At 43.3% G+C, this 26,534-nt stretch overlaps 1 protein-coding gene across 4 annotated transcripts in view; it reads right to left on the minus strand.

Annotated features, from left to right (window-relative positions):
* Positions 1–1,307: 1,307 nt before the first annotated feature.
* LOC5576376 (protein vav) overlaps positions 1,308–26,534 on the minus strand; it is a 35,285-nt gene continuing 10,058 nt past the window's right edge. For 2 of the 4 annotated variants that reach the window (XM_021844026.1, XM_021844025.1), the window contains 11 exons: positions 25,527–25,636; positions 25,357–25,454; positions 9,245–9,616; positions 9,058–9,177; positions 8,878–8,994; positions 8,622–8,798; positions 8,364–8,566; positions 2,187–2,558; positions 1,959–2,111; positions 1,721–1,889; positions 1,308–1,656 (listed from right to left, as the gene is read on the minus strand). In XM_021844026.1, the coding sequence (XP_021699718.1) occupies positions 1,597–1,656; positions 1,721–1,889; positions 1,959–2,111; positions 2,187–2,558; positions 8,364–8,566; positions 8,622–8,798; positions 8,878–8,994; positions 9,058–9,177; positions 9,245–9,616; positions 25,357–25,454; positions 25,527–25,636 (1,951 nt within the window). In that variant the 3' untranslated portion in view covers positions 1,308–1,596. Of the gene's footprint in view, positions 1,657–1,720; positions 1,890–1,958; positions 2,112–2,186; positions 2,559–8,363; positions 8,567–8,621; positions 8,799–8,877; positions 8,995–9,057; positions 9,178–9,244; positions 9,617–9,722; positions 9,826–25,356; positions 25,455–25,526; positions 25,637–26,534 lie in introns of those variants that run through there. The other 2 variants (XM_021844027.1, XM_001662544.2) reach the window with 2 other exon arrangements.

A 26,534-nucleotide genomic window follows, 5' to 3' on the forward strand; every position in this document is an offset into this window, starting at 1 on the left:
CCAAGATCTTTGCTTTGTTGGCCTCTGCGACCGGCAGCCTGATCGCCGCCACCTGGGTGCCTTGCGTGCCCTTTCTAAGGTGGATGGCCTTACTGGCTACGTCGATGTCACACTGCTCTTTGAGGGCAGCCGAGACCTCCGCTGCATCGGCGACCTCATCCAGATTTTTACGGTGGAGAGTCACTTCAGCAGTAAGGGATCTTACATCAACCCCATCGCCAAGTACTTCTTGTGCCAGTTGCTTATAGACTGCACCCTTTTCCTTGGCGTCCTTCTTTAAGACTAGGATCATTTCACCAATCCTCGCCTTATGCTCCGCACGTCTGCGTCCAATGGCGATAACTTCTCCGTGCTTCGCATCGCCTTAAGAACCTCGACGTATTTCGCTTCCTCCGTTTTGATAACGAGGGCTTCGCCTAAATTCCTACGTTTCGCTGTATTCGATTTAGCGCTCGCCCTGGGCTCCGTTTTCGGTTTCCTCTGTTTTTTCTTATTTCCAACTCGTATCCACGGCTTGCTGTTGCCTTGCGCCCGTGGTTCCTGTGGATGCACTGCCTGGTTCGGGTTATCCCGTGGCTCCTTTTCTTGGCTCTCTTGGCCTTAGGCTTGGTGTTGGCCTCTTTTCCAGCTTTTCCGCTGTGGAGGACGGCCGCGTAGGTCACTTTTCCCTTAGCAACCATACGTCTTTTCGCCACATATTCATCCTTGGAAGGTCCCCTCGAATTCGAGTTGAACCGAGTCAAATGAATACTCTGCAAGAGTTGGTAGAAATTCAGAAGAACAATCAAATTACTGTAGAAAAAAAGGAGCGGGCCATTTGGCATAACAAGAGTTATATACCTTTCTTGAAAAGATGGCTGTTCTTTATGAAAAATTGTTGTGTCAAATAACCGTTATGCCAAATGTCCTATATTCTAAACAGCGTTATACCTACTGATCCAGACCCGACTAAAAACTACACATATTTAAACTGATTTTCAAACAGTTAGACCCTATGCAAAAATATTTGTGCAAACAGTACATATATCAAAGTTGTGAGAAAGTTTAAAAATATTGAAAATGAGATTGATAACTCCTAAACAACAAGCTAGGAAGAAAATGGAATTTGATTATAAATCAAGAAAAGCTACACTTCTTCGTTATGGTTCCGTGGGACACCCTAGGAAGTCACAAAGGACCAGTAGGACCAGTGCCTGGTATAAAGAGGTATTAAGTAACGTTTGATCAGCTTTCACTACAGTAATAAATCTGTTAATTTTGAATAATAACATGAACAGTGATATTTTTTTTATTAAAACTTGGGAAACTTCTTGTATACATATTTTATGGCTTAAATATATATAGAAAATTTGGCATCGAAACTATTAAGTCTCTCTTTAATGTCACTAATTTAAAATTAATGAAATAAACTAGCAATACATCCAGCTCTGATATACATAGATATTAAAACACTATTTCTAGACTTTATTTTCCCTACCATTAAACAAAGCATAACAGTAACAACAAGGTAGTTATAGATTTTTTCCAGAAAATTTCATCTTAGAGATTCCTGCGTTTTGTTGCATGCGGTTCGATGTAAACGAAATAGTCGTAATGTCATTGATCATCGGAAATCGTTTGATTTTCACGTACATATTCTTTGGGGAAAAATCCAACCTGAAACGAAAAATAATTAACATGGTCCCAAAAAATACTCATAAAGCTACAAGTAAACACAAACCTTTTCTAGCGTTTTTCCCCGCCACCATCCTTTACTATCACCCTCTTTTCCTATGACAATTACTTGGCACCCCTGCCGCAGGGGCAGCTGATTAGGCTCGTTTGGAGAAAAGTCGTACAAGGCCGTTGCTATAACTTCTTTGAAAGGCCATTGTAGCGATTGATTTAGGCTGTTTTTGATGGGTGAAGCAATATTACTCAAGCAAATTAACACAACAATACCATGATGGTATACTTACCCAGCAAAATTTTCTCCCAAATCGTTACGTTCATAGAAGGAAACTAATTCTACGATAGTTTTAAAATGCCTCCGAGTCGACAAGTAATAGAGAACACTAAAATTTTCTTGCTTCTGATAAATTTTCATGTGTTTGATAATTTTGTTATCCGTTCTGGAAACATATAAGAGAAATTATGTAATCAAAAAAAAAAAAACAACAAAGAATGCGGTTTTTAAGTTTGCATACTTTAAACTTAACGCGTAAATTGTCTCATAAGAATTCGATGCTCCTTGCGGACGGACACGTAGTAAATAGGTGCCAACTTTTTTCTTTTCTAACTTATTGGTAGCCGTGTCTCGATCCATCGCCCCGACAAACCAGTTGAACTCCGACAGCAATCGATCGCACACCGGCGGCGGAGACTGGTTCTGCTTGCACCGCCCAGTCGATGATATACATCCTTTGTGCACTACTATTTCACAGCTTTTACAGCGGTAACCTTGGTGGATTTTTCCCTTTAAAAATTTCGAGCAATGCCTGCAGATGATGGGTGCGTCGAATGTGCATACACTGAACCTATGATCTGTGTTTCGACATCCTATTGGATCTATGACCTCCCTGAAATTGATAATAGTTGTTTTAGGTACATTGTTTGTTTTTAAATATATTTTGAACTTCAATAAAATGCACGGTTTAGATACCACCTACGTGATTTTTTGAATATAATTTCTATGAAAACTCAAACACGCGCAGCATCTTGAAGCAGCGTTGTCGGATGAAGTGAGCTCGAAAGTAGGGTTACCACATTTGCTCTTACCGAAAAGAGTACATTTTTTCGAACTCTATAAAAGAGTACTGAAGAGTACACTTAGCCTAATAGCTTAAAATTCTGTAAATGCGCTTTTTACTAATGTGTTTACCTGAATTTCCTTGTTTTGATAATTTTTGTATAATTTTTAATCTCAAGTATTTCACAAAATTGATTTTAATTTTTTCTACCTTAAATTATGATTTTTTATTGTTTGCTCAATACCATGTCGCTGTTTAGGTTTTTATAATTAATTTGACACTTTGATGCCCGGTACTCAAGCTTTCAGTTCGTGGCAAACTAGATGTTGGTAACACGAACAGCAGCGACATTAGCATTCTTAGGTTAATGCTTCTACTGGCTGGACCGATGATGAAAGTGCTTCAAACTCTTCTTCCGAATACAATAGGCCTATTCACATGACGTTACAAAACAGCTGATCGGGAAGCTCTTTGACAGTTCTCCTATGAAAATGACAGCCTCGTGTATGCACCAGTCCTCCACCGATGTAAACAAATCTGGACAAACATTTGAAAAGGGCCCAAGAGGTCTTGAGCCTTATTTTAGAAACGTTGCTGTTGAGCCCTTCTTAGCCCGCCCACGCAAACTAACACCACTATCAGAAAGATTGGTCTTAGCTCTTCCTGATAGTGGTATTGGTGAGCGTGATCGAGTTGAATTGGGCTCAACAGCGTCTTGCAAAGCCAATGTTTACCAATGTCGATGTGCCCTTTTGAAATGTTTGTCCAGAAATGCATAGACAGACCTGTCACATGAAAAGGCCTATGGTGCAACATACAAGCGACGGCGATCGAGGCAGAATAACAAAGGGTGAAGAACGAAAAAGGCTTGCTCCAGTCAGTGTTCCCCAAACACGGATCATGTGGAAATGTGTTCATCGGCAGATGAAAAAGGCAAAAAGAAATAAACTTTTAATTGTGATTCTTCTATACAATGTAGAAAGTGATAACCGGCTCTGTTGAGCTGAATACGGCGTGTGAGTCTTAAAATAAACGAATTGGTAAAAAAAACTTTAGTCGAGAAATACGAAGGCGCATCATCTGTGGGAGTCGTGCCTAGTATGCGGTCCAGAAGAAACTGCGGTCGATTCACCTGAATATTCACACCCGCACCATATGTACTGTACGCGCCCAAATGTACTGGACAAGGCGTTGATTGGTGAAGCTTCCGGCGTTATTGATGCGAAGATCATAAACAACAACAATTATGAACAAGCGTCGCAGTTGTTGGAAGAGCGTTTTGAGAATCCACGAGTGATTATCGACACCCATGTTTCTGGTCTGTTGGCGATGAAACCGATCGCCAAACAGAGATACAAGGAGTTGAGAGACCTCATCGATACCTGCAATCGTCATGTGGAAGAATTGCGGTTCTTGTAGCAAGAAGTCAGCGGAACAGCTGGCTTAATAGTGGTGAAGATTTTGTCCATGTGTCTTGATGGTGAAACGCGGAAGCAGAGGGAGCTAACCACGGACCATAGAGAACTGCCTGACCTTGACGAGACTATGAAGTTCCTCAGAAGTTATTGTCAAGTCCTCGAGAGATGTGAAGTGGATAGCGTGTCTTTTTCAAAACCACCGGGTAAATCTCCTGTGATGACGAAAACTAATTCGTCGTCAAGAACATCCAATCCTGTAACATCCAGTTCAACAGAGAGTTAGTGTGAAATATGCGAAGGTCAGAACTACAACCACAAGTGTCCTTTATTCTTGATCATGAGTGTTGATCAGCGAGTTGCCAAGGTGAAGCATTCCGGGCTGTGTTTCAACTGTCTCCGGAAAGGACATAAAATCAAGGCTTGTCCATCGGATAAGTCATGTTCAAAGTGTTCGAAAAGGCATCACTCCCTGCTGCATTTTCAGCAAGTGCCCAAACCAGAACCGAGTCAGCAATCAGAGGTGAAAGCGGCAGTGGTGTCTGCTTTTCCCGAGGAGCCTGTGTCCACAGCGTGTTCCAACATTCAGTGTCGAACGAACCATGTATTTCTGATGACGGCGTTGATCAATGTGACATCGAAAAGTGGAAAAGTTTTCAAGCTACGAGCCTTTCTCGATTTCGGGTCCTAGGTCAACCTGGTCTCTGAATCCGCTGTGAAACTACTAGACCTTTTGAAGCACTCTACCAATGTTCCTGTTATAGGAGTTGGTGGTGTCAAATCCCAAATTCGGCACCGTGTAAATCTCAATTTGTCTTCTGGCTACACCAAGTTTGAGCGTGATTTGGAGTATTTGGTGACAACAAGAGTGGCTGGTCGGATCCCATCAGTTCCGGTTAACGTTTCGAAGTGGAAGTTCCCGAACGGCATTGTGTTCCAAGAGATGTGGATCTGTTGATTGGTGCAGAGCTGTTTTTCCAAATCCTGAAACAAGCTAAAATAAAACTCTCCGAGAAACTTTCTGCCTTGTATGAGACCCAGTTTGGATGGGTTCGAAGAGTCCAGCGATGAGGCTGTGAACGTGTTGTGGAATGAGGATCCGTTGTTTCCAAACGAAAAGAGCTTTCAGTTGACAGCCTTTGCTCATTGCCTTCGGACGTATTTTCACTTTGCTCCCGTGCTTCCGTGGTAGAAATGAGTAGTGTAAGAAAGAATACGCTTGTGGTAGATTTTAACGTTCTTCCAGTCCGACCCGATGTCGGTAAAGTTCAAAACTTTATGGAGAACGATATTAGTTTGAACCTCGCGGATGTCATTAGTGTTCAATTGCACAACACCCGCAACTGTGTGTACATTGAGATGAAGAACAATGACATAGCGTTGCGGTATGAGAAACTAAACAATCTCAAACGCATTTTTGTGTATAAAGACCAGCCGTTTAAGATTCCCGTTTATGTGGATAGCGGCGCAGTCACTGTCCGAATTTGCGACCTCCCTCCTTCCTTGCCTCATGCAACCGTCGGAGATCATATGATGAGGTATGGAGATGTCCTTTTCATACAAAATGAGCGATGGAAAAACTACTTTGGCGGAGTTTACAACGGAGTGCGTGTTTAGCAAATGCGTCTCAAAACATCGATTCCATCATACATCACAATCGAAAGTCCACACAGCTACGGTTCTACACCCAAACCAGAACAAGACCTGCAGATATTGCTCTAGAGCAGTACATCCCAATCAAAAATGTTTGGATGTAACCGCATCCGAAAACGCGGCCAAAACAACGGCAGTCGCATCTGAAAAATCTACTTTCAACGAGACAGATTTCCCATCGATGCAAGCTAGCCAACCATCTTCTTCCCGTGATACCCCAACAAACATTTAAGTGGAATAAGAGTTTAAGAAACCATTTTAAAGCTTATTTCATCTGAATAAACTGTTTTTCAGCTACTTATGTTACTTGGGACTTTTAGTGAAATTTTGGCAAGCGCCAAGCGTTCACTTGCAGAAGACGAGAACAAACCGAAAAGCAAACCTGCGGAGCAACCGAAACAATAAATTGCAAACAACAACGCCGATGACGACGACGATGCGAATGACGACAGCTCATCCTCCCCGTGCGAAAGCTACGATGGTACCAACAAGCGACGGCTGTCAGCTTAGCGCGGCAAAGAAAAAAAGAAAATGTGTGCCTCTTTTTTTCATATATATAAGGCCCAGATAGTCGTAGCGGTAAACGCGCAGCTATTTAGCAAGACCAAGCTGAGGGTCGTGGGTTTGAATCCCATCGGTCGAGGAAATTTTCGGGTTGGAAATTTTCTCGACTTCCCAGGGCATAAAGTATCATCGTACCTGCCACACGATATACGCATGCAAAAATGGTCATTGGCATAGTAAGCTCTCAGTTAATAACTGTGGAAGTGCTCATAAGAACACTAAGCTGAGAAGCAGGCTCTGTCCCAGTGGGGAAGTAATGTCAGAAAGAAGAAGAAGAAGGCACTCCGTGCTCGTGGCCACTACTGTGCCGGAATCAGTTGATCTGTAGCTTCTTAACCGATACAGATCTATTTTTAACTTATCTATATTTACATCTACACTCTCTCCTACACTTTTTTACTCTCACACCGAGCAGGTAGGAGAGAGCTCTGCTGTTAGTGAGGCCTGCAAAGAGGGTCAGTTTGTCTCAGTCACCATCTGATACTGACGAAGGATGGATGTGCTCCCCAAAGCACGGTCCTCCGTGAGGCGTCTTCTGGGGTGGCTGGACGCTGGGAATCGAACCCATGACTTTCCGCTTATGAAGCGAAAGCGTAACCTCAAGGCTACAGACTCCCCTAAATGTGTGCCTCTCAGGGATCGCAAAGCGATTGTGATCCCAATTCATCTGTTATTTTCAGTATAAAAAAAATAGTTATTCGGCCCCGTGAAGCCTTTTGGCGTTTGGGCCTTTTAAATAAATAGAATTGAAAAAAAGAGCTTTAAGAAGTACAGGTGATGAAGAGTGAACAACAAAGAGTCGAGGATCACCTGCGAAAAAACGTATCGACGACAAATGCGAAATAGAGTAGTGGTTCAATTACCGTTTCGTGAAACCATGACCCATCTGGAATACTGCCATCGAATAGCAATGGAGAAATCCAAAGCAAACGAGAAGCATTGAGCGAATCAACTTGTGGTGAAAGACAAGATTCCTATCCGAGAGTGGTGTTCAACGAACGGGAAGGAATCGACCCGAGCATTAAAGGATTTGTGGAGTCAGAGAAGTGAGCGGTTCTGGAGAACACCGCGATTAACATATCCCGAGAAGAATGTGGAGAAAAGAAATACTCTGTTCCAAGTACGTGGTGTCCAGAGGAACGGAGAAGCATATATTAAATTGCGGAGCAAGTGGTTGGCCGCCGTGATGCTGAATATCGAAGATCGAGAAGAGCTAGATGTCACCCTGCGTTTTGTTCGTCAGACTGCGTCAGATTTCCGGAGAATATCATCAGTGAACCTAAGCGGAAGATTGTTGAGACTGGAAATTATCCGGCAAATTTGGTCAAAGGAAGTAGCTGGAGAGGATCCAGGAAACTGCTGTGATCAAACGTGAAGATGTTGCCGCAATGTTTGAGATCGCCGATTTCGAGAGATTGAAGAAGTGTTGGCATAAGTGTTTGCTGTCGCTTAGATCAAGGGCTAAATGGATGAAAAGTGAACTAAATGTGCAACTGGGTACCATTGTGCTATTGATGGAGGACAATTTATCGGTTCAGTTTGGGAGGTTGTGTCGAAGCTTTGCACTTTACTCAAAAAATTATGTGATCGGAGCCACAAACATGGAGAATCCAGCGGGCGTTTTTCAACGTCCCTTTCGACCGACGAGATCTTCGATTCAACAAGTTTTGGAATTGCCTTCCAACCGGAGGGAGTATGTACGCGCCCGACGCGTTCAGTATAATTGATGCAAAAGTTTATTGATCTCTCCGTCTTCTTCCTCCGAATGGGTGGAGCCTACCATGCAGCGTGGCGAGTGCCGGCTGCTGTTTTCATCGAAGAGAAAAAATATATAATCATTGTATGAATTTCCATTCAGTCAAAATAAAACCGTTGAAACGAACGGACCCAAACGGAGAAGAAAAGTGTATTTCTAACTCGAGCCGAAGAGAGTGGTGTGCCAGACCGGCCAACGAGACGATCGGTTGGCATTTTGTAAATAGGTAATAATCTACATACTCACATGGCAATGTCGAAGGCCCTTTTCCATTTGTCACGCTCTTCTTCTGTTTTCATGTACAGGGTAAATGCTGTAGATTGGGTCTTTCTCGCTAATAGTAGAGAGTACTTCAATCTGCCGTCCCGACCCAAAGTTCGTCTGGAGTGACAGATCTCAACACGGTAGTCTTGTAGGTAATGTGCCTCGCGGAACACATATTGTCCTTCCTGCACAATGGAATATGTAAGAAATGCGATGCATAACATTGAATAAAATACTTACCCCGATTTTTGTATTCGAATTTTTAACTAATATCATGACCTTTTCAAATATAAAGGCATATCGATGTTTAGTTTTCTGATCCTCGTGGGCTTTTATATTCAAATCACCATCTAGCAAAAGCCTACCATACTGTTCGAGATTGTTTCCATTTGGAAGATTCAAATCTAAAATACTTTCCTACAATTAAAAAATCAAATACAATTAGATTACTGTTGCAAATAGCACTTTATAATCGATTCTGCGATTTATTACTTACCTTAACTTTTTGTATAACAACCAGATGTTCCGAATCCCGCTTAACTTCGTTGGAATACTGCGCTACATCTACCATTGCCTCTTTGGCTCGTTCAAGGCCACGGAAATCTTCGTGTGACTAGAAATGGAGCAAACGATGAATGATAACTCCGTCTCACTTATCAATAAGTTCAACGCATACCGGACTTGTTTCTTGTACTAATTTATCTAATAAAAGGTGATATTTCAAGATTCTCTGCATAGGAACAGATAGTATGTCACGTAGTTGCAGTCGACCATCACTGTGCTCTTTTTGGCTTTGCTGCAATCAAAAGGAGTCAATCAATAAAATTGATTCTTGAATACTTTTAGCTCTATAGTTTTCTTACGTTAACAATTTGTTCGACGTTGGATGATTTTTTGCACACTTCTCGAAGCATATCAGTGGCGTTAGTCATACTGGAACAATAATCTCCATAGATTAGAAACGGTTCTCTGAATTCTAAAAATACTACACTAAGCTTCAGTTTGGAATCCACAGCTACAGCATCCTTCAATTTAGCAAGGAATTTCTCGTGGATGTCTACTAGCTCTTTTATACAGGGAAATATTATGCGTAGCACCTCTTTTGTTAGCGCTCTTTCTAGTGGTTGCATAAATTTGTATTTTAAAGCTATTAAAGCATCCAGATAATTAGTTTCGGTGTCGACTAGCTCCTTAATGACGAAATCTCTTTGTTCGAAACTGGCTGTCGATGTGAACTATAAGGAATGAAACATTGAATCAGATGGTATTACAACGGAGTAGATTACAAAATTACATACACATAAGAGGAGACAACATTGAAAAAGGCGTTACTTCACTTACCTGATTCCTTGAAATATTCTGTATTGAACATAAATCTTGGTAAACTTCTTCTACTTTGGTATCATGTTCATCATGACCACTGCAAACTATGTGATTGACGGTTCTAAGTACATGCAAAAATGGAAAATAACAAAAGTAAGATAAAACAAACTGCGATGGGAGATAATAAAACGAGACAATGGCAAAATTAAGAAAAAAAAAATGCGATTTAAAATATTTGAAACATGCGAGAAATGACTTTGTATATTCGGGAGAGCCTCGAATTGGAGAAGCACGAGGTTTATCGACAACCCTTTTTTTAAGAATCATATGATAGGGCCAGATCCTGTTCTAGGCACTTATTTTTCAACTCGGCAGAGGATTTTTTTTTGAAAGGTACAGAGCTCATATTTGGCCACAATGCGCGTCGTATTGATGCGCTTCTGTTGCAAAGTTTCACACAATTCGACCGAGAAAAATCCCCCATGTCAAAGTGAATCATGGAAGTTGCTCCACACTGCTCACTCGATGACGGATGAGCAAAAGATAATTGAACAGTGGAAGCAGAGTAGAAGCATTAGCCGTAGAAAATAAAACATTCTCTACAACATGACACTAAACAAGCAGACAAAAACCAGTAGAAGCATTAACCTAAGAATGCTAATGTCGCTGCTGTTCGTGAATAGAAATATTAGTAGTAGAACGCTAATGGCGTTGTTGTCACAAAACTGATTTTAATTATTATTACCTTAAATTATGGATTTCCAATGTTTGTTTAATACCATGTTGTTGTTTTGGTTTCTAAAATTAATCTGACACTTTGAGGTCCGGTACTCAAGCTGTCAGTTCGTGGCAAACTAGATGTTGGTAACACGAAAAGCAGCGACATTAGCATTCTTAGGTTAATGCTTCTACTTGTTCGTGTTACCAACATCTAGTTTGCCACGAACTGACAGCTTGAGTACCGGGCCTCAAAATGTCAGATTAATTTTAAGAACCAAAACAACATCATGGTATAGAACAAACAATGAAAAACCATATTTTAAGGTAATAAAAATTGAAATCAGTTTTGTGACAACTGCGCCATTAGCATTCTACTACTAATATTTCTATTCAAAAACCTCAACAGTAAGTAATAATAAAATAATTCTATTTTGCGATAACAGCGCCACTAGCGTTCTACTACTTATATGTCTATTGGAAGCAGCTTTACGAAAAAAACACCTGAATGGCGTGGAGAATGAACCCCGATATGGCAAGAGGCAGCTAAATCATTACGGCGAATGAGGACGAAGTAGGTTTATGGACAAAAGGCCGAAAGAAGTTTTCGACCTTTTTCCCAAGATTCGGCGAAGTGACAACTCCCATATTATGTGATATCAGTATGCTCAAGGTATAAGCTGCTGCCAAAGTTGTTATTTTTACTGCTATCATACTGGAAACGACTGCAATACATTCGGATAATCACAATTTTTTTTTTGGGACCCAGATAGCCGTAGAGGTAAACGCACAGCTATTCAGCAAGACCAAGCTGAGGGTCGTGGGTTCGAATCCCACCGGTCGAGGATCTTTTCGGGTTGGAAATTTTCTCGACTTCCCAGGGCATAGAGCATCTTAGTACCTGCCACACGATATACGCATGCAAAAATGGTCATTGATATAGTAAGCTCTCAGTTAATAACTGTGGAAGTGCTCATAAGAACACTAAGCTGAGAAGCAGGCTCTGTCCCAGTAGGGACGTAACGCCAGAAAGAAGAAGAATCACAAATTTTATTTTTTTGCCTCCCAAGCAAATAAATTATTTTTTGTTAATGGTATGTTTTGCTAAATGATTAATGTACACTTCGCGCTCATCATAAGTATATGCTCAAACCTTCAACTCGAGGTCAATTCAAGTTTCATAGTCAACAACTCAAAAAGGTGATATTATTTTTTGGAAGGAATTTGATGTTTGTTATCAGAATTGTGCCAAGAAGCATTTAGCATTAGGCCATGTCAAACATAGGGGTACCGGGGGCAGTATGAACACCCGGGGCAGAATGGACAAAATTTAGATTCTCGCTCCAGTCCACTTTTTGGATTGCATTTAGGTCCCAACTGTGTAAAATTTCAGTTCGATCCGAGAAACTATATTTTTGCGCCAGCCGTTCAAAGTTTATATGGGACTTACTATGGGCAAACTTACTTTAGCAAAGAAAAATCGCCAGGGGTAGCCCATTGACCTCTATAAAAATTCTGAACACAGACCTCGATAGGTATTTTTACGATAAAGAATATTGCCGAAGACCACCAAACAATCCGACACTTGTGAAAAAAAATATTCAATGAAAACCTTTTGACAAGGCTATGTTGAATAACACGTAAAGGAATAACAATACAGTCGCCTCTCCACATCTCGATATCGAAGGGACGAAGGGACCATCGAGATAGGGAGAGATCGAGACATAGAACAAATGTTTAACGAATACTAGATTGGAAATCACTCCGTTGCCTGGAAAATCAAAAACAAACAGATGTCATTTCGTCTTCGCAAATTATTTTGAATCTCTAAAATCTAGTCTAGTAACCTTTGATAATGGGCATATCGACATACGGAGAGAAAATTGGGAACGAAAATCACATCGAGATAGGGAGATATCGAGATAAGGAGGATATCGAGATATGGAGAGTGAAAATGTATGCAGAATGAAGGGACCGAAAAAATCATTGACAAAGGAAGAGATATCGAGATGTAGAACATCGAGATGTGGAGAGTCGACTGTAATAACAAAATAGGACAAAGTTTCCGAATAGTCTACACGCAAAAAAATTGTGCGGTAAGAACTACTATTTTAGGGGGTTAACTTAAGGTGATTATAGAACGAAGCCACACCTCAAATTTTCAAGAGCACAAGACTTGAGAACGAAACAGCGCTCCGTGTAGAAAATCTATCCCATTGGTCACCACCGGCAAGCAAGCAATTTGATTGTTTTTCAACGCGAACTGTTGTCAGATTCTCTCGACTCGTGCACTTGAAAGTTCAAAGTTTGGCTTCGTTTTATAATCACCTTAAGCGCTCGTACCGGCAATTTTCAGCAGACCAGAAATGCGCTTGATTTTACCATGTTTGTAGTCGAAATCAGATTGTTGTAAATTATTTCTGTCAAATGTACCAGTTATATGGTGGGATGTACCGTAAACATAGTAAATTGGTCTAAAATTCCATGGTAGTTTCAAGAATGGGCGTAGTCAGCTACAATAGTAATTATTACCACAGAATTTTTTCCCCCCCATATATGCTTAATAACTTTTTTTCGCAAACATCGGATTACTGTGCGGTCTTCTGCAGTGTTCTTCATCGTAGAAATATCATCAAGATTTGTGATCAGAGTTTTTATAGAGGTCAATGGGCGACCTCTGGCGATTTTTCTTTGCCAAAGTAAGTTTTCCCATAGTAAATCCCATACAAACTTTAAACGGCTGGCGCTAAAGTATAGGTTCTCCGATCGAGCTGAAATTTTGCACCGTTGTTATGGGACCTAAATGCAATCCAAAAGGTGGACTGGAGAGAGAATCTAAATTTTTCATATGTCTCAGACGTGTCTCAGACTAATGGACACCCCCTGTATCTTTACATTTATAATGATAATTTTAGATGCAAACAATATTTTTGTTATCAGTCAAAACCGCAGGTTGTCCTATAAAATTACAGATAATTTGTAATGATTATTGGTTTTTAATCGAAATATTGAACGTTATTATATTGGGCTCGAAAATTATAATATTCTCTTGGAATTCAAAAATAAAAATTGAATCTATTTAACCCTTGAAAATGGTTGGTAAATGGCTGGGCATGGCGTACCATTGGAACCTCGCGTACCTGCAGGAATAAAATAGACCCCTTTGTGTGGTCCATAGCCTCTTGCCCAGTAACTCCTATCCCTACCTCCTCGCGGTACTGGCCGGGTTACGAGTAACCTTAGGGAAGATCGGGTAACCAACCCCGGTGGGAACTCTGGTCGTATGTTGACAGGGAGGGGGGGTTTGCTTATGATTTTGCTTCTGCAAACCTGGAGCGTCTGCACTAGGAGCAGCCCAAAACAGCGTCTGTTCCCCATGTCAGGGGCGGCTGATCATTGTCCGAGTGCCAAAGAAGGATTCTAAGCTAAACTGCGCACTATGGTCCTCCGAACATTTAGGGGGAATGGTCCTCCGGAAATCTAGGGGGTTGGTGTCAGGCCCTGCACGCCAGCCGTAAAAAAATCAAGCAACGAATAATCAACGAGAGAAAGCGAACCGGGACAAACGGCGAAGACCACAGCGACGTACAGGGAATAGCGATTGGAAGCTCGGTATGTGGAACTGTAAATCTCTCAACTTCATCGGGAGCACACGCATACTCGCCGACGTGTTGAAGGACCGTGGATTCGGAATCGTAGCGTTGCAGGAAGTGTGTTGGAAGGGATCAATGGTGCGAACGTTTAGAAGTAACCATACCATCTACCAGAGTTGCGGCAACACACACGAGCTGGGAATAGCTTTTATAGTTATGGGTGATATGCAGAGGCGCGTGATCGGGTGGTGGCCGATCAGTGAGAGAATGTGCAAGTTGAGACTCAAAGGCCGGTTCTTCAACTTCAGCATAATAAACGTGCACAGCCCTCTCTCCGGAAGAACTGATGATGAAAAAGACGCATTTTACGCGCAGCTCGAACGCAAGTACAACAGCTGTCCAAGCCACGACGTCAAAATCTTCATAGGAGATCTAAACGCTCAGGTTGGCCAGGAGGAGTTCAAACCGACTATTGGAAAGTTCAGCGCCCACCGGCTGACGAACGAAAACGGCTTACGACTAATTGATTTCGCCGCCTCCAAGAATATGGCCATTCGTAGCACCTACTTCCAGCACAGCCTTCCATACCGATACACCTGCAGATCACCGCAGCAGACAGAATCACAAATCAACCACGTTCTGATTGATGGACGGCACTTCTGCGACATTATCGACATTAGGACCTATCGTGGCGCTAACATCGACTCTGACCACTATCTGGTGATAGTTAAACTGCGCCCAAAACTCTCCGTCGTTAATAACGTACGGTACCGACGGCCGCCCCGGTACGACCTAGAGCGGCTCAAGCAACCGGATGTCGCAGCGGCATACGCGTAGCACCTCGAGGCTGCATTACCGGAAGAGGGTGAGCTGAATGAAGCCCCTCTTGTGGACTGCTGGAGAACAGTGAAGGCAGCCAATGCAGCTGAGAGCAACGTCGGGTACGTGGGACGGAGTCGACGGAACGATTGGTTCGACGAGGAATGTAGGCAGATTCTGGAGGAGAACGTGGAGCGTTATAGACGGAAACGGCAACAGCAGACCCGCCTCTTTCGGGAGAAAAAAACGCCGCCTGGAGGAGACGGAGTGTGAGGAGATGGAACAGCTTTGCCGGTCTCAAGAAACACGCAAGTTCTATCAGAAGATCAACGCATCCCGCAACGGCTTCGATCCGCGAGCCGAGATGTGCAGGAATAAGGATGGGAGCATTTTGACGGACGTGCGTGAGGTGATCGAAAGGTGGAAGCAGCACTTCGGTGAACATCTGAATGGCGCTAACAGCACAGGTAATGAAGGTTAGGACAACGGAGGAAATGCTTTCGTTGGCACTGCGGAGGATGGAAACCCCACTTTAAGGGAGGTTAAGGATGCCATTCACCTACTCAAGAACAATAAAGCTGCTGGTAAGGATGGTATCGGAGTTGGACTCATAAAGATGGGCCCGGAGAGGCTGGCCATTTGTCTACACCGGCTAATAGGCATAATCTGGGAAACAGAACAGTACCGGAAGAGTGATAGGAAGGGTTAATATGTCCCATCTACAAGAAAGGCGATCATTCCTTGTTGTGCGCTCTTACGAGTAGGTCGACAAAGTTCCTATCTCAGTCATACGGCACGTAATCGTACATTTTTTCGCCCACTTAAGGGTTTTTTTTTTGCGATTATTAATCGCTGAATCGCGCAGTGATAGTGCTCAGGTGACGCGCATTCCGAAGGAAGCAGCTTACCTGTGACGGTGGACAAGCCAAAGCAGTTCCCCACACCGGTAGGACTGTGCAACTTTACCCACGCGAGCCGGCATTACATCCAAAAACCGGCACCAGTATCGTCATCAAATCATCATTTTCGACGATAGCTGCTGAGAGCTAGCAGCAAAGCATACATCACCGACGGTATCGCCGGCGAGCGATTTACCGTACCTACGCTCCAAGGCCATCCATCCAGTCGCTCATTGTTTCGGGTGTATGGACTGAAAGCAGTGGTACCGTAGTTGAGGTAAACAAATTTTCGCATTTTTCGAGCCTTCTTCTCCGCTGATTAATTAACCCATTTAATACCAACTATTTTTTTCTCAATTTTTTTTTCTGAATTATTATTTTGAAAAGTGATTAATTCACATAAAGTGCAAACCAATTCTTCCTTTTAGAACTTTGTACCGACTTTGTGTTTTTTTTTATTTTTTATTTTTTTTTTTTTTAAGCGCCATTAGGAATAGTTTTTTCTATCACCATTCGTGTGGAGTGGAAATCCCACGATGGAAGATTCTGATGAGGGCGGGGGCCCATCGCAATTCTTTATTTCGGATGATGAAATTACTCCTCCTATCCTTCCATTCGAACAAGTTTTGTTATCTGAGGATGTGAATACCATGGGAACGGACGAAAATGAAAAATCCGCTCCGCTGAATGGATCCATGCACGAGTTCACTCGTTGACGTTTGAACGGTGCCGTGTTATTTATGTGACCATGGAGACCACTGAACTCGGCACCGCTCAAACGTCAAATAAGTGAACTCGTGCATTGGTCCATAGCGCAGTAAACCATTTGACATGTAGCCAAACAGAATCGCTCGAATCTGCCTCCACCGCTAATCTTACATCCGTCTCCCCTTCAACTTCTGGTACTGCGCAAGCGACCCCCCGCCGCCGAGCTTATCCACCTGGATCTAAGGGTCCCTTTCTGGTTTTTTTCGGCCCAAAGGAAAACCGTTAAACAAACTACAAATTGAAAAGGATCTGACAAAGTCGTTCCGAGGCATAATCGAGGTCGCTTCTCCCAGCCGTGACAAATTGCGCATCACAGTGAGTGATCGCGAACAGGCTAACAAGATTGCTGCCTTTGAGCTGTTTTTGATGGAGTACCATGTTTACATCCCGAGCGCTACGGTAGAATGCATAGGTGTTGTCACCGAACCCTTTTTGACACGTTCCGACATCATGTCTGGAACTGGGGGGTTTAAAAATCGTGCCGTTCCTCCGGTTCAAATACTTGATGCGATCCAAATGAATCACGTGTCACCGGATGGCTCAAAAAAGCCGTCAAATTCATTTCGAATTACTTTCTCTGGGTCAGCTCTCCCGGATGTTCTCGTGATTGGTTTACTTCGATTACCTGTGCGTCTTTATGTTCCGACGGTGATGCACTGCGAAAAGTGCCAACAGCTGGGTCACACCTCATTGTACTGTTGCAATAAACCACGTTGCAACAAGTGTGGCGAGCAACACATCGAGGGTTCTTGTACCAAGGATCCAAAGTGTGTGTGCTGTGGGCAGGCTCCACATGAGCTCGCGGCATGCCCGAGGTACATTGAAAAAGAGCGACATACCCTGCGCTCTTTGAAACAGCGGTCGAAGCGATCTTATGCAGATATTTTGAAAAAGATCTCTCCGACTGCTGCACCATCAGCCTCTTCAAACACTAGCAACAACATCTTCGCATCTCTGCCGGATAATGATCAAGGCTCTGGCTCTGAGGATTGCGAAGTGTACACAATAATTGAAACAGGTTCGAAAAGGAAACGTGCTGCTACAAAGCGGCACTTGCAACAGCAGGCTTCTAAGAACGTACCTGTTGTTCAACAAACGCATCAAAATCCTCTGGAAAAATCAAGAAGTGCCGGAAATACCAAAAAGACTTCACCTCCAGGCTTCACATTCTCGTCTGGAGACTTCCCGTCACTTCCGGGAGCATCAAAAACCCCAGATGCCCCAATTTTTCGCTCAGAAAACCAACAAACCTTCCGGGGAAATCGGCCAAATCAGGCCGAGGCTTCTGGAAAAATGACTCTTTCTGGGTTAGTGGATATCCGCTCCGCTGAATGGATCCATGCACGAGTTCACTCGTTGACGTTTGAACGGTGCCGTGTTATTTATGTGACCATGGAGACCACTGAACTCGGCACCGCTCAAACGTCAAATAAGTGAACTCGTGCATTGGTCCATAGCGCAGTAAACCATTTGACATGTAGCCAAACAGAATCGCTCGAATCTGCCTCCACCGCTAATCTTACATCCGTCTCCCCTTCAACTTCTGGTACTGCGCAAGCGACCCCCCGCCGCCGAGCTTATCCACCTGGATCTAAGGGTCCCTTTCTGGTTTTTTTCGGCCCAAAGGAAAACCGTTAAACAAACTACAAATTGAAAAGGATCTGACAAAGTCGTTCCGAGGCATAATCGAGGTCGCTTCTCCCAGCCGTGACAAATTGCGCATCACAGTGAGTGATCGCGAACAGGCTAACAAGATTGCTGCCTTTGAGCTGTTTTTGATGGAGTACCATGTTTACATCCCGAGCGCTACGGTAGAATGCATAGGTGTTGTCACCGAACCCTTTTTGACACGTTCCGACATCATGTCTGGAACTGGGGGGTTTAAAAATCGTGCCGTTCCTCCGGTTCAAATACTTGATGCGATCCAAATGAATCACGTGTCACCGGATGGCTCAAAAAAGCCGTCAAATTCATTTCGAATTACTTTCTCTGGGTCAGCTCTCCCGGATGTTCTCGTGATTGGTTTACTTCGATTACCTGTGCGTCTTTATGTTCCGACGGTGATGCACTGCGAAAAGTGCCAACAGCTGGGTCACACCTCATTGTACTGTTGCAATAAACCACGTTGCAACAAGTGTGGCGAGCAACACATCGAGGGTTCTTGTACCAAGGATCCAAAGTGTGTGTGTTGTGGGCAGGCTCCACATGAGCTCGCGGCATGCCCGAGGTACATTGAAAAAGAGCGACATACCCTGCGCTCTTTGAAACAGCGGTCGAAGCGATCTTATGCAGATATTTTGAAAAAGATCTCTCCGACTGCTGCACCATCAGCCTCTTCAAACACTAGCAACAACATCTTCGCATCTCTGCCGGATAATGATCAAGGCTCTGGCTCTGAGGATTGCGAAGTGTACACAATAATTGGAACAGGTTCGAAAAGGAAACGTGCTGCTACAAAGCGGCACTTGCAACAGCAGGCTTCTAAGAACGTACCTGTTGTTCAACAAACGCATCAAAATCCTCTGGAAAAATCAAGAAGTGCCGGAAATACCAAAAAGACTTCACCTCCAGGCTTCACATTCTCGTCTGGAGACTTCCCGTCACTTCCGGGAGCATCAAAAACCCCAGATGCCCCAATTTTTCGCTCAGAAAACCAACAAACCTTCCGGGGAAATCGGCCAAATCAGGCCGAGGCTTCTGGAAAAATGACTCTTTCTGGGTTAGTGGATATCATCTTCGAAACGTTGGAAGTCTCACCCACCATTAGAAGTCTTATCAATATGATTCTTCCTTATGTGAAACCTCTTCTGAAGCGATTGGCTTCAAGTTGGCCGATTCTTGACTCGTTCATATCTTTCGATGGATAATTTAACCAACGAGGTCGGGGATATGATCGAAGTACTACAGTGGAATTGCAGAAGCATTATCAAAAATATTGACGCGTTCAAATTTTTAGTTCACAGCAGCCGCTGCGACATATTTGCTCTTTGTGAAACATGGCTCACTTCAGATAAAGACATCTCTTTCCACGATTTTAACATTATCCGCCTGGATCGAGGGGATGGGTATGGAGGAGTACTCTTGGGGATCAACAAGCTTCACTCCTTTTATAGAATTGATTTCCCCCCGATGACAGGCATTGAAATAGTTGCATGTCATTTTACAATCCGAAGTAAAAGTATTAGCATAGCCAGTGTATACATACCGCCGAGTGCAAAAGTATCTCGCCGAGACCTTTCGGCTATATGCTGCGCTATGCCAGCGCCGTGGTTGATCCTAGGAGATTTTAATTCTCACGGTACAGCCTGGGGGTCACCGAAGGACGACAATCGCGCAACTATGTTGTATGACCTCTGCGACTATTTCAACTTGACAATTTTGAACTCAGGGGAAGCAACGAGAATAAAACCTCCAGATCCTCCAAGTATGTTAGACCTCTCAATCTGTTCGAATTCACTATCATTGGATTGCACGTGGAAAGTGATTCAGGATCCCCATGGTAGTGATCACCTGCCAATCAAAATTTCAATTACCAATAGTTCGTGTCAAGCTCGCCAGATCGACCTCGCTTATGACCTCACGAAACATATTGACTGGGGAAAATACGCCGAGTTGATCACCGATGGCGTGCAGTCGGTCGAGGATCTTTCTCCGTTGGAAGAATATCGATTCTTATCCGGGTTGATCATTAACAGTGCTCTTCAAACTCAGCGTCGCGCAATACCGGGAGCATCAATACGTCGGCGGCCGCCCACTCCGTGGTGGGACGACGAATGTACCGGAGTTTACCGAGAAAGATCCACCGCGTTTAAAGCATACCGAAAACGCGGCGTACGAGATAATTACGAGCGGTACACCTTACTCGATCGTAAGTTCAAGAGTCTAGTGAAGGCGAAAAAACGCGGTTATTGGAGAAAATTCGTCAACGGATTATCACGGGAGACTTCTATGCGAACGCTCTGGACGGTTGGTAAAAGAATGCGCAACGCGTCGTCAGTTAACGAGGACAGAGAAAGCTCGCCTCGATGGATTTTCGATTTCTCGAAGAAAGTCTGTCCGGATTCCGTTCAAGTACAGGCGTTATTTCGTGAATATTCAAATGAAAGAACTGAAATGGATTCACGCTTTTCAATGGTAGAATTCTCACTCGCTCTCCTTTCATGTAACAATTCAGCTCCAGGAATGGATGGAATAAAATTCAATTTGCTGAAAAACCTCCCAGACGTCGCGAAGAGGCGCATAATGAACTTATTCAATGCATTCTTGGAAAGCAACATTGTTCCGGATGATTGTATAACATTTTGCGGTAATCCACTTCGCGGTGTACCATTTCGCGGTTTGTCATTTCGCGGCACGACATTTCGCGGTTAGTACCATTTGGCGGTATGTCATTTCGCGGTCAGTACCATTTCGCGGTGTACTGTTTCGCGGTTTGTACCGAAATGTTTCATATATCTTAACAGAGCAATTAGAAGAACTGCAAGTATTCAAAAGAAGGGTAAATCTCCGATGAAAATATTATTGATGATAATGCCAACAATTTTCAGTGCAACTCGTAGGAAAAACCACACCGCGAAATGGTATAGACCGCGAAATGGCATACCGCGAAATGGTACTAATCGCGAAACGGTAAACCGCAAAATGATACACACCGCGAAATGGTACACCGCGAACTTGTTGACCGCGAAATGGTTAACCGCGAAATGTCGGACAACCGTTCCGGATGAATGGAGACAAGTGAGGGTTATTGCCATTCAAAAGCCTGGAAAACCCGCGTCGGACCACAACTCGTATCGTCCGATTGCAATGCGGTCGTGCCTACGGAAGCTTTTCGAGAAGATGATCCTACATCGGCTCGACAAATGGGTTGAATCGAATGGCCTTCTATCAGATACGCAATTTGGTTTCCGCAGAGGTAAGGGGACGAGCGATTGTCTTGCGTTGCTTTCTACAGAAATTCAACTGGCCTATGCTCAAAAAGAACAAATGGGCTCAGTATTCTTGGATATTAAGGGGGCTTTTGATGCAGTTTGTATGGATGTCCTTTCAGACAAACTCCACGAGTGTGGACTCTCCCCGATTTTGAACAACTACTTCTTGTACAATTTGTTGTCTGAGAAACACATGAACTTTTCTCATGGAAACTCAACAACTTCACGAATAAGTTACATGGGTCTCCCCCAGGGCTCATGCTTAAGCCCTCTGCTTTACAACTTTTACGTTAGAGACATAGACGATTGTCTCATGGAAAATTGCTCGCTAAGACAGCTTGCAGATGACGCCGTTGTTTCTGTTACAGGACCAGAGGCGCACGACCTGCAAGGACCTTTGCAAGATACTCTGGACAATTTGTCTGCATGGGCTGTAAAGCTGGGTATCGAATTCTCTCCGGAGAAAACTGAGCTAGTTGTCTTTTCTAGGAAGCGTAATCCAGCAGAACTAGAGCTGCAATTTACGGGTAAGGCACTCACTCAGGGTTTATCGCATATGTATCTAGGGTCTGGTTTGACTCCAAGTGCACCTGGGGAAAGCACATTAGGTATCTGTATCAGAAGTGCCAACAGAGAATCAACTTCATGCGTACACTCACCGGAACATGGTGGGGAGCCCACCCGGAAGATCTGATAAAGCTATATCGAACGACAATACTATCGGTTTTGGAATACGGTAGCTTTTGCTTTCAATCCGCCGCGAGAACTCATATCCTGAAGCTGGAGCGTATCCAGTATCGATGTCTTCGGATCGCGTTAGGCTGCATGAACTCGACTCACACAATGAGTTTAGAGATATTAGCAGGTATACTGCCTTTATCAGATCGTTTCGTGGAACTGTCGTTTAGGTTCCTCATCCGTTGTGAGGTGCAAAATCCTTTGGTAATTGGCAATTTTGAAAAGCTAATCGAACGAAATCCTCAAACAAAGTTTATGACACTGTACTATTCGTACATGGCTCTGGAGGTTAACCCTTCTTGGAATGTCCCCTATCATGGTTGCTTCTCCAACTTCTCTGATTCTGCTGTAGTTTTTGATCTGACCATGAGGCATGAAATCCGTGGAATTCCAGATCAGCTCCGATCGGAGCACATTCCCAAAATTTTTGCAAGCAAGTTCGGTCACGTCAATTGCGACAGAACGTTTTACACTGATGGGTCAAAAACAAATGATTCCACTGGATTTGGTGTATTTAATGAATTTCATAGCGCCACCCATAAACTTCAAAATCCTTGCTCCGTATACGTCGCAGAACTAGCGGCTATACATTATGCATTAGAGCGAATTGCCTCTCTTCCCTCTGATCAATACTTCATTTTTACGGATAGTCTCAGCTCCATAGAGGCTATTCGATCAATGAGGCCGGTAAAGCACTCCACGTATTTCCTCCGCGAAATACGATCTAAACTGAGTGCTCTATCTAATCAATTATATACCATCACCTTGGTTTGGGTCCCTTCTCATTGCTCCGTTCCGGGCAATGAGAAAGCGGACTCACTTGCTAAGGTGGGCGCTATGGAAGGCGATATTTATGACAGACAAATCGCTTTCAACGAATTTTTCTCAATTGCTCGTCAGCAAGCCTTGATCAGTTGGCAACAAAAATGGGATGCAGGAGAATTAGGCCGATGGTTACATTCCATTCTCCCACAGGTATCAAAGAAACCATGGTTTAAAGGGTTGGACTTCAGTCGAGACTTTATCAAGGTCATGTGTCGACTGATGTCCAATCACTACGCTCTAGGCTCGCATCTCCATCGAATAGGGCTCACCAATAGCAATCACTGTAGCTGTGATGCAGGCTATCAAGATATTAATCACGTGGTGTGGGAATGCCCTGAATACGACTTTGTCAGATCTGTTCTTAGTGCATCTCTCAGAGCCCAAGGGAAACCAGAAAAGGAAGACATTAGAGATGTGTTGGGTAAGCAGGACCTTGTGTATATGGAGCTTGTGTACAATTTTTTGAAGCAAGCCGAAATCCATATTTGATTCCTCCGTCTTGTCGTTTGTTCCTCCACCTTGTGCCCCCTCGAAACTCGCTTGTTGTGTCGTTACAGGTTTTCGGTTTGTCCACTCGAAGTTTGACGAGCAGCAAAGATGCCAGAATACCACGCTGCTGAAAGTCAACGGAATGATCCCTCAATCCTATCCTTCCCTAAAATATTGTTCTCCTTAACCTCGACTAAACCGCGAGTTTACGGTTCCCCGAAGCTAACCTTAGATATTAAGAATCAAAACGAAATGTAAAAAAGATTTCAAATGAATTCGGCTCCGTTATGCCTGCTGGCGCTTGAGCCTTGTAAATAAATGAACAAGTAAAAAAAAAGAAAGGCGATAAGTTAGATTGTGAGAACACAGCATTCGATCACCATTCTAAATGCGGCCTACAAAGTATTATCCCAGATCATCTTCCGTCCTCTGTCACCTATAGTAAGTGAGTTCGTGGGAAGTTATCAAGCCGGCATCGTTGACGGCCGATCGTCAACAGACCAGATCTTTACTGTATGGCAAATCCTCCAAAAATGTCGTGAATACCAGGTCCCAACGCATCACCTTTTCATCGATTTCAATGCGGCATACGATAGTATCAACCGCGTAGAGCTATGGAAAATCATGGACGAGAACAGCTTTCCCGGGAAGCTCACGAGACTGATAAGAGCGACGATGGAGAGTGTGCAAAATTGTGTGAAGGTTTCAGGCGAACATTTCAGTTCGTTTGGATCCCGCCGAGGACTACGACAAGGTGATGGACTTTCGTGCCTGTTGTTCAATATTGCGCTAGAAGGTGTTATGATTTTTACGAGATCCAGTCAATTTGTTTGCTTCGCGGATGATATGGACATTGTTTGAAAAGGTGTCAGACCTGTACACCCGCCTGAAACGCGAGGCAGCAAAAGTTGGACTGGTGGTGAATGCAATCAAGACAAGCATGTGCTAGCTGGTGGGGCCGAGTGCGACAGGGCTCGCCTAGGTAACAGTGTTACGATAGACGGGGATACGTTCGAGGTGGTCGACGAGTTCGTCTACCTTGGATCCTTGCTGACGGCTGACAACAACGTTAGCCGTGAAATACTGAGGCGCATCATCAGTGGAAGTCGGGCCTACTATGGCCTCCACAAGAAGCTGCGGTCACACCACGATTCACACCCCCACCAAATGTATCATGTACAAAACTCTCATAAGGCCGGTAGTCCTCTACGGGCATGAAACGTGGACGATGCTCGAGGAGGACATGCAAGCACTTGGAGTCTTCGAACGTCGAACGAAGGATGAACCACGAACTCGCTCAACTCTACGGCGAACCCAGTATCCAAAAGGTGGCCAAAGCTGGAAGGACACGATGGCAGGGCATGTTGCAAGAATGCCGGACAGCAACTCTGCAAAGATGGTGTTCGCTTTGGATCCGGTTGGTAAAAGAAGGCGTGGAGTGCAGCGAGCTAGGTGGGCGGATCAAGTGCGTATCGATTTGGCGAGAGTGGAGCAGAACCGATGGATGGATGGAGAGATGCGGCCACGAATCGAGTATTGTGGCGTGAAATTATTGATTCAGTGTTATCTGTTTAGATGTTAACTAAATGAATGAAATGAACCCTTGAAAAGATTCGGTAGTTCCAAATTTTTCCATATACAAAAAGAGAAACTATAAAAAAGCGAATGCCAGGAACGTTAATTGAATTACTCTACGATGGCAAAATGCCTACAAAATAAGTGAAATCAAGTAACACAATGCATGTAAGAAACAATGCTTCAATTAATCAATATGATGAAAATTAAATAATCTAATAATCTAAAAAGCAAAAAATACGATTCATATACAGTACAAGCATCTACAATACGGAAACCATGATTTTCAACTATTAACCTGCAGTGTAGTAGACGAAGAAAAAGTAACGTAGCATAGGTCTTCATATATTTTCTCGCAATTATTGGCGATGTTGTCGTAGGCACCCCCTTCGTAATCTATCGCGATGACAAGTAAGAACAACAATCTTATTAGTAGGAAGACATTCCTAAAAGTGTTTGCTCGATTACCAAAGTAAGAATGATGGTCTTCGGTCCACGTCACTCCATAAGACTGGTTTACGTTATTTGTTTCGACAACATCCCTAACTTCCGGTTTAGTAGTAGTATAAATGTTAGATCTGCAATCCAAAATGGCACAGTTGAATAAGATGTGAAGATGTAAGCAAAGACTTTGCTTCGACGAGCCAAAAAATACCTACCGTCAACGTACCAGTACCGCTCATGTTCCAGTAGCCCGCTTACGAATTTAAACGGTAAGGTAATTTGAGTAGATGAAAAAAACGAATTTAGTATTATACCATTTAATTACACTAGAGTTTGTATCCTTTGACAGATACCCGTACGGCCTTACAGTTGAGGTCGAAATACGCGTATCTGTTAAAGGATACAAACTCTATAGTGGAATTAAATGGTTTAGTACTAAATTCGTTTTTTTTTCTTTTTATAGGTATTCCACTAAACAGCTAAAAGGTATGTTGAGTAAATACACAAAAAAATGTCCACAGTATGATTCAATTTGTCGATTTGAACAGTATAGCGGCTATAGTTTTCAAATTTACTTTGTGTAAACTTATTTGTGTTATCTGATTTCTGTGTGAGCGGGCTACTGGAACATGAGCGGGTACTGGTGCACTGATGGTACTAAGGCAGATATTTAGAGTGAACACATGAGCACTTGCAGCAACTAACTCCAGGAGCTATATATCGTTACGGGCTTTCACTAGAGATGGTGGGATTTCATGTTTTACAAACCCGAACCCCCGACTTATCTTATTTTTTCAAAAACCCGGACCCGAGTAAATAATTTAATCTAAGCCCGAACCCGAAAAAGTTTCGTAGTTCAAACCGGAATCCGTTTCGAAACCCGAAAAATTTTGTGTGAAAAACCCGAATAAAACCCGAGTTTGAAAAAATGGTAAATTCATCGTTTTTTACGAATAAGGATGCTTTCAGGTTGTTGCTCTGTTCATAATGATAACTAAACCCGGCCCCGACCTGTACCCGATAATTTGGTAG

Source organism: Aedes aegypti, chromosome 2 (assembly GCF_002204515.2).
Source record: "Aedes aegypti strain LVP_AGWG chromosome 2, AaegL5.0 Primary Assembly, whole genome shotgun sequence".
Taxonomy (NCBI): domain Eukaryota; kingdom Metazoa; phylum Arthropoda; class Insecta; order Diptera; family Culicidae; genus Aedes; species Aedes aegypti.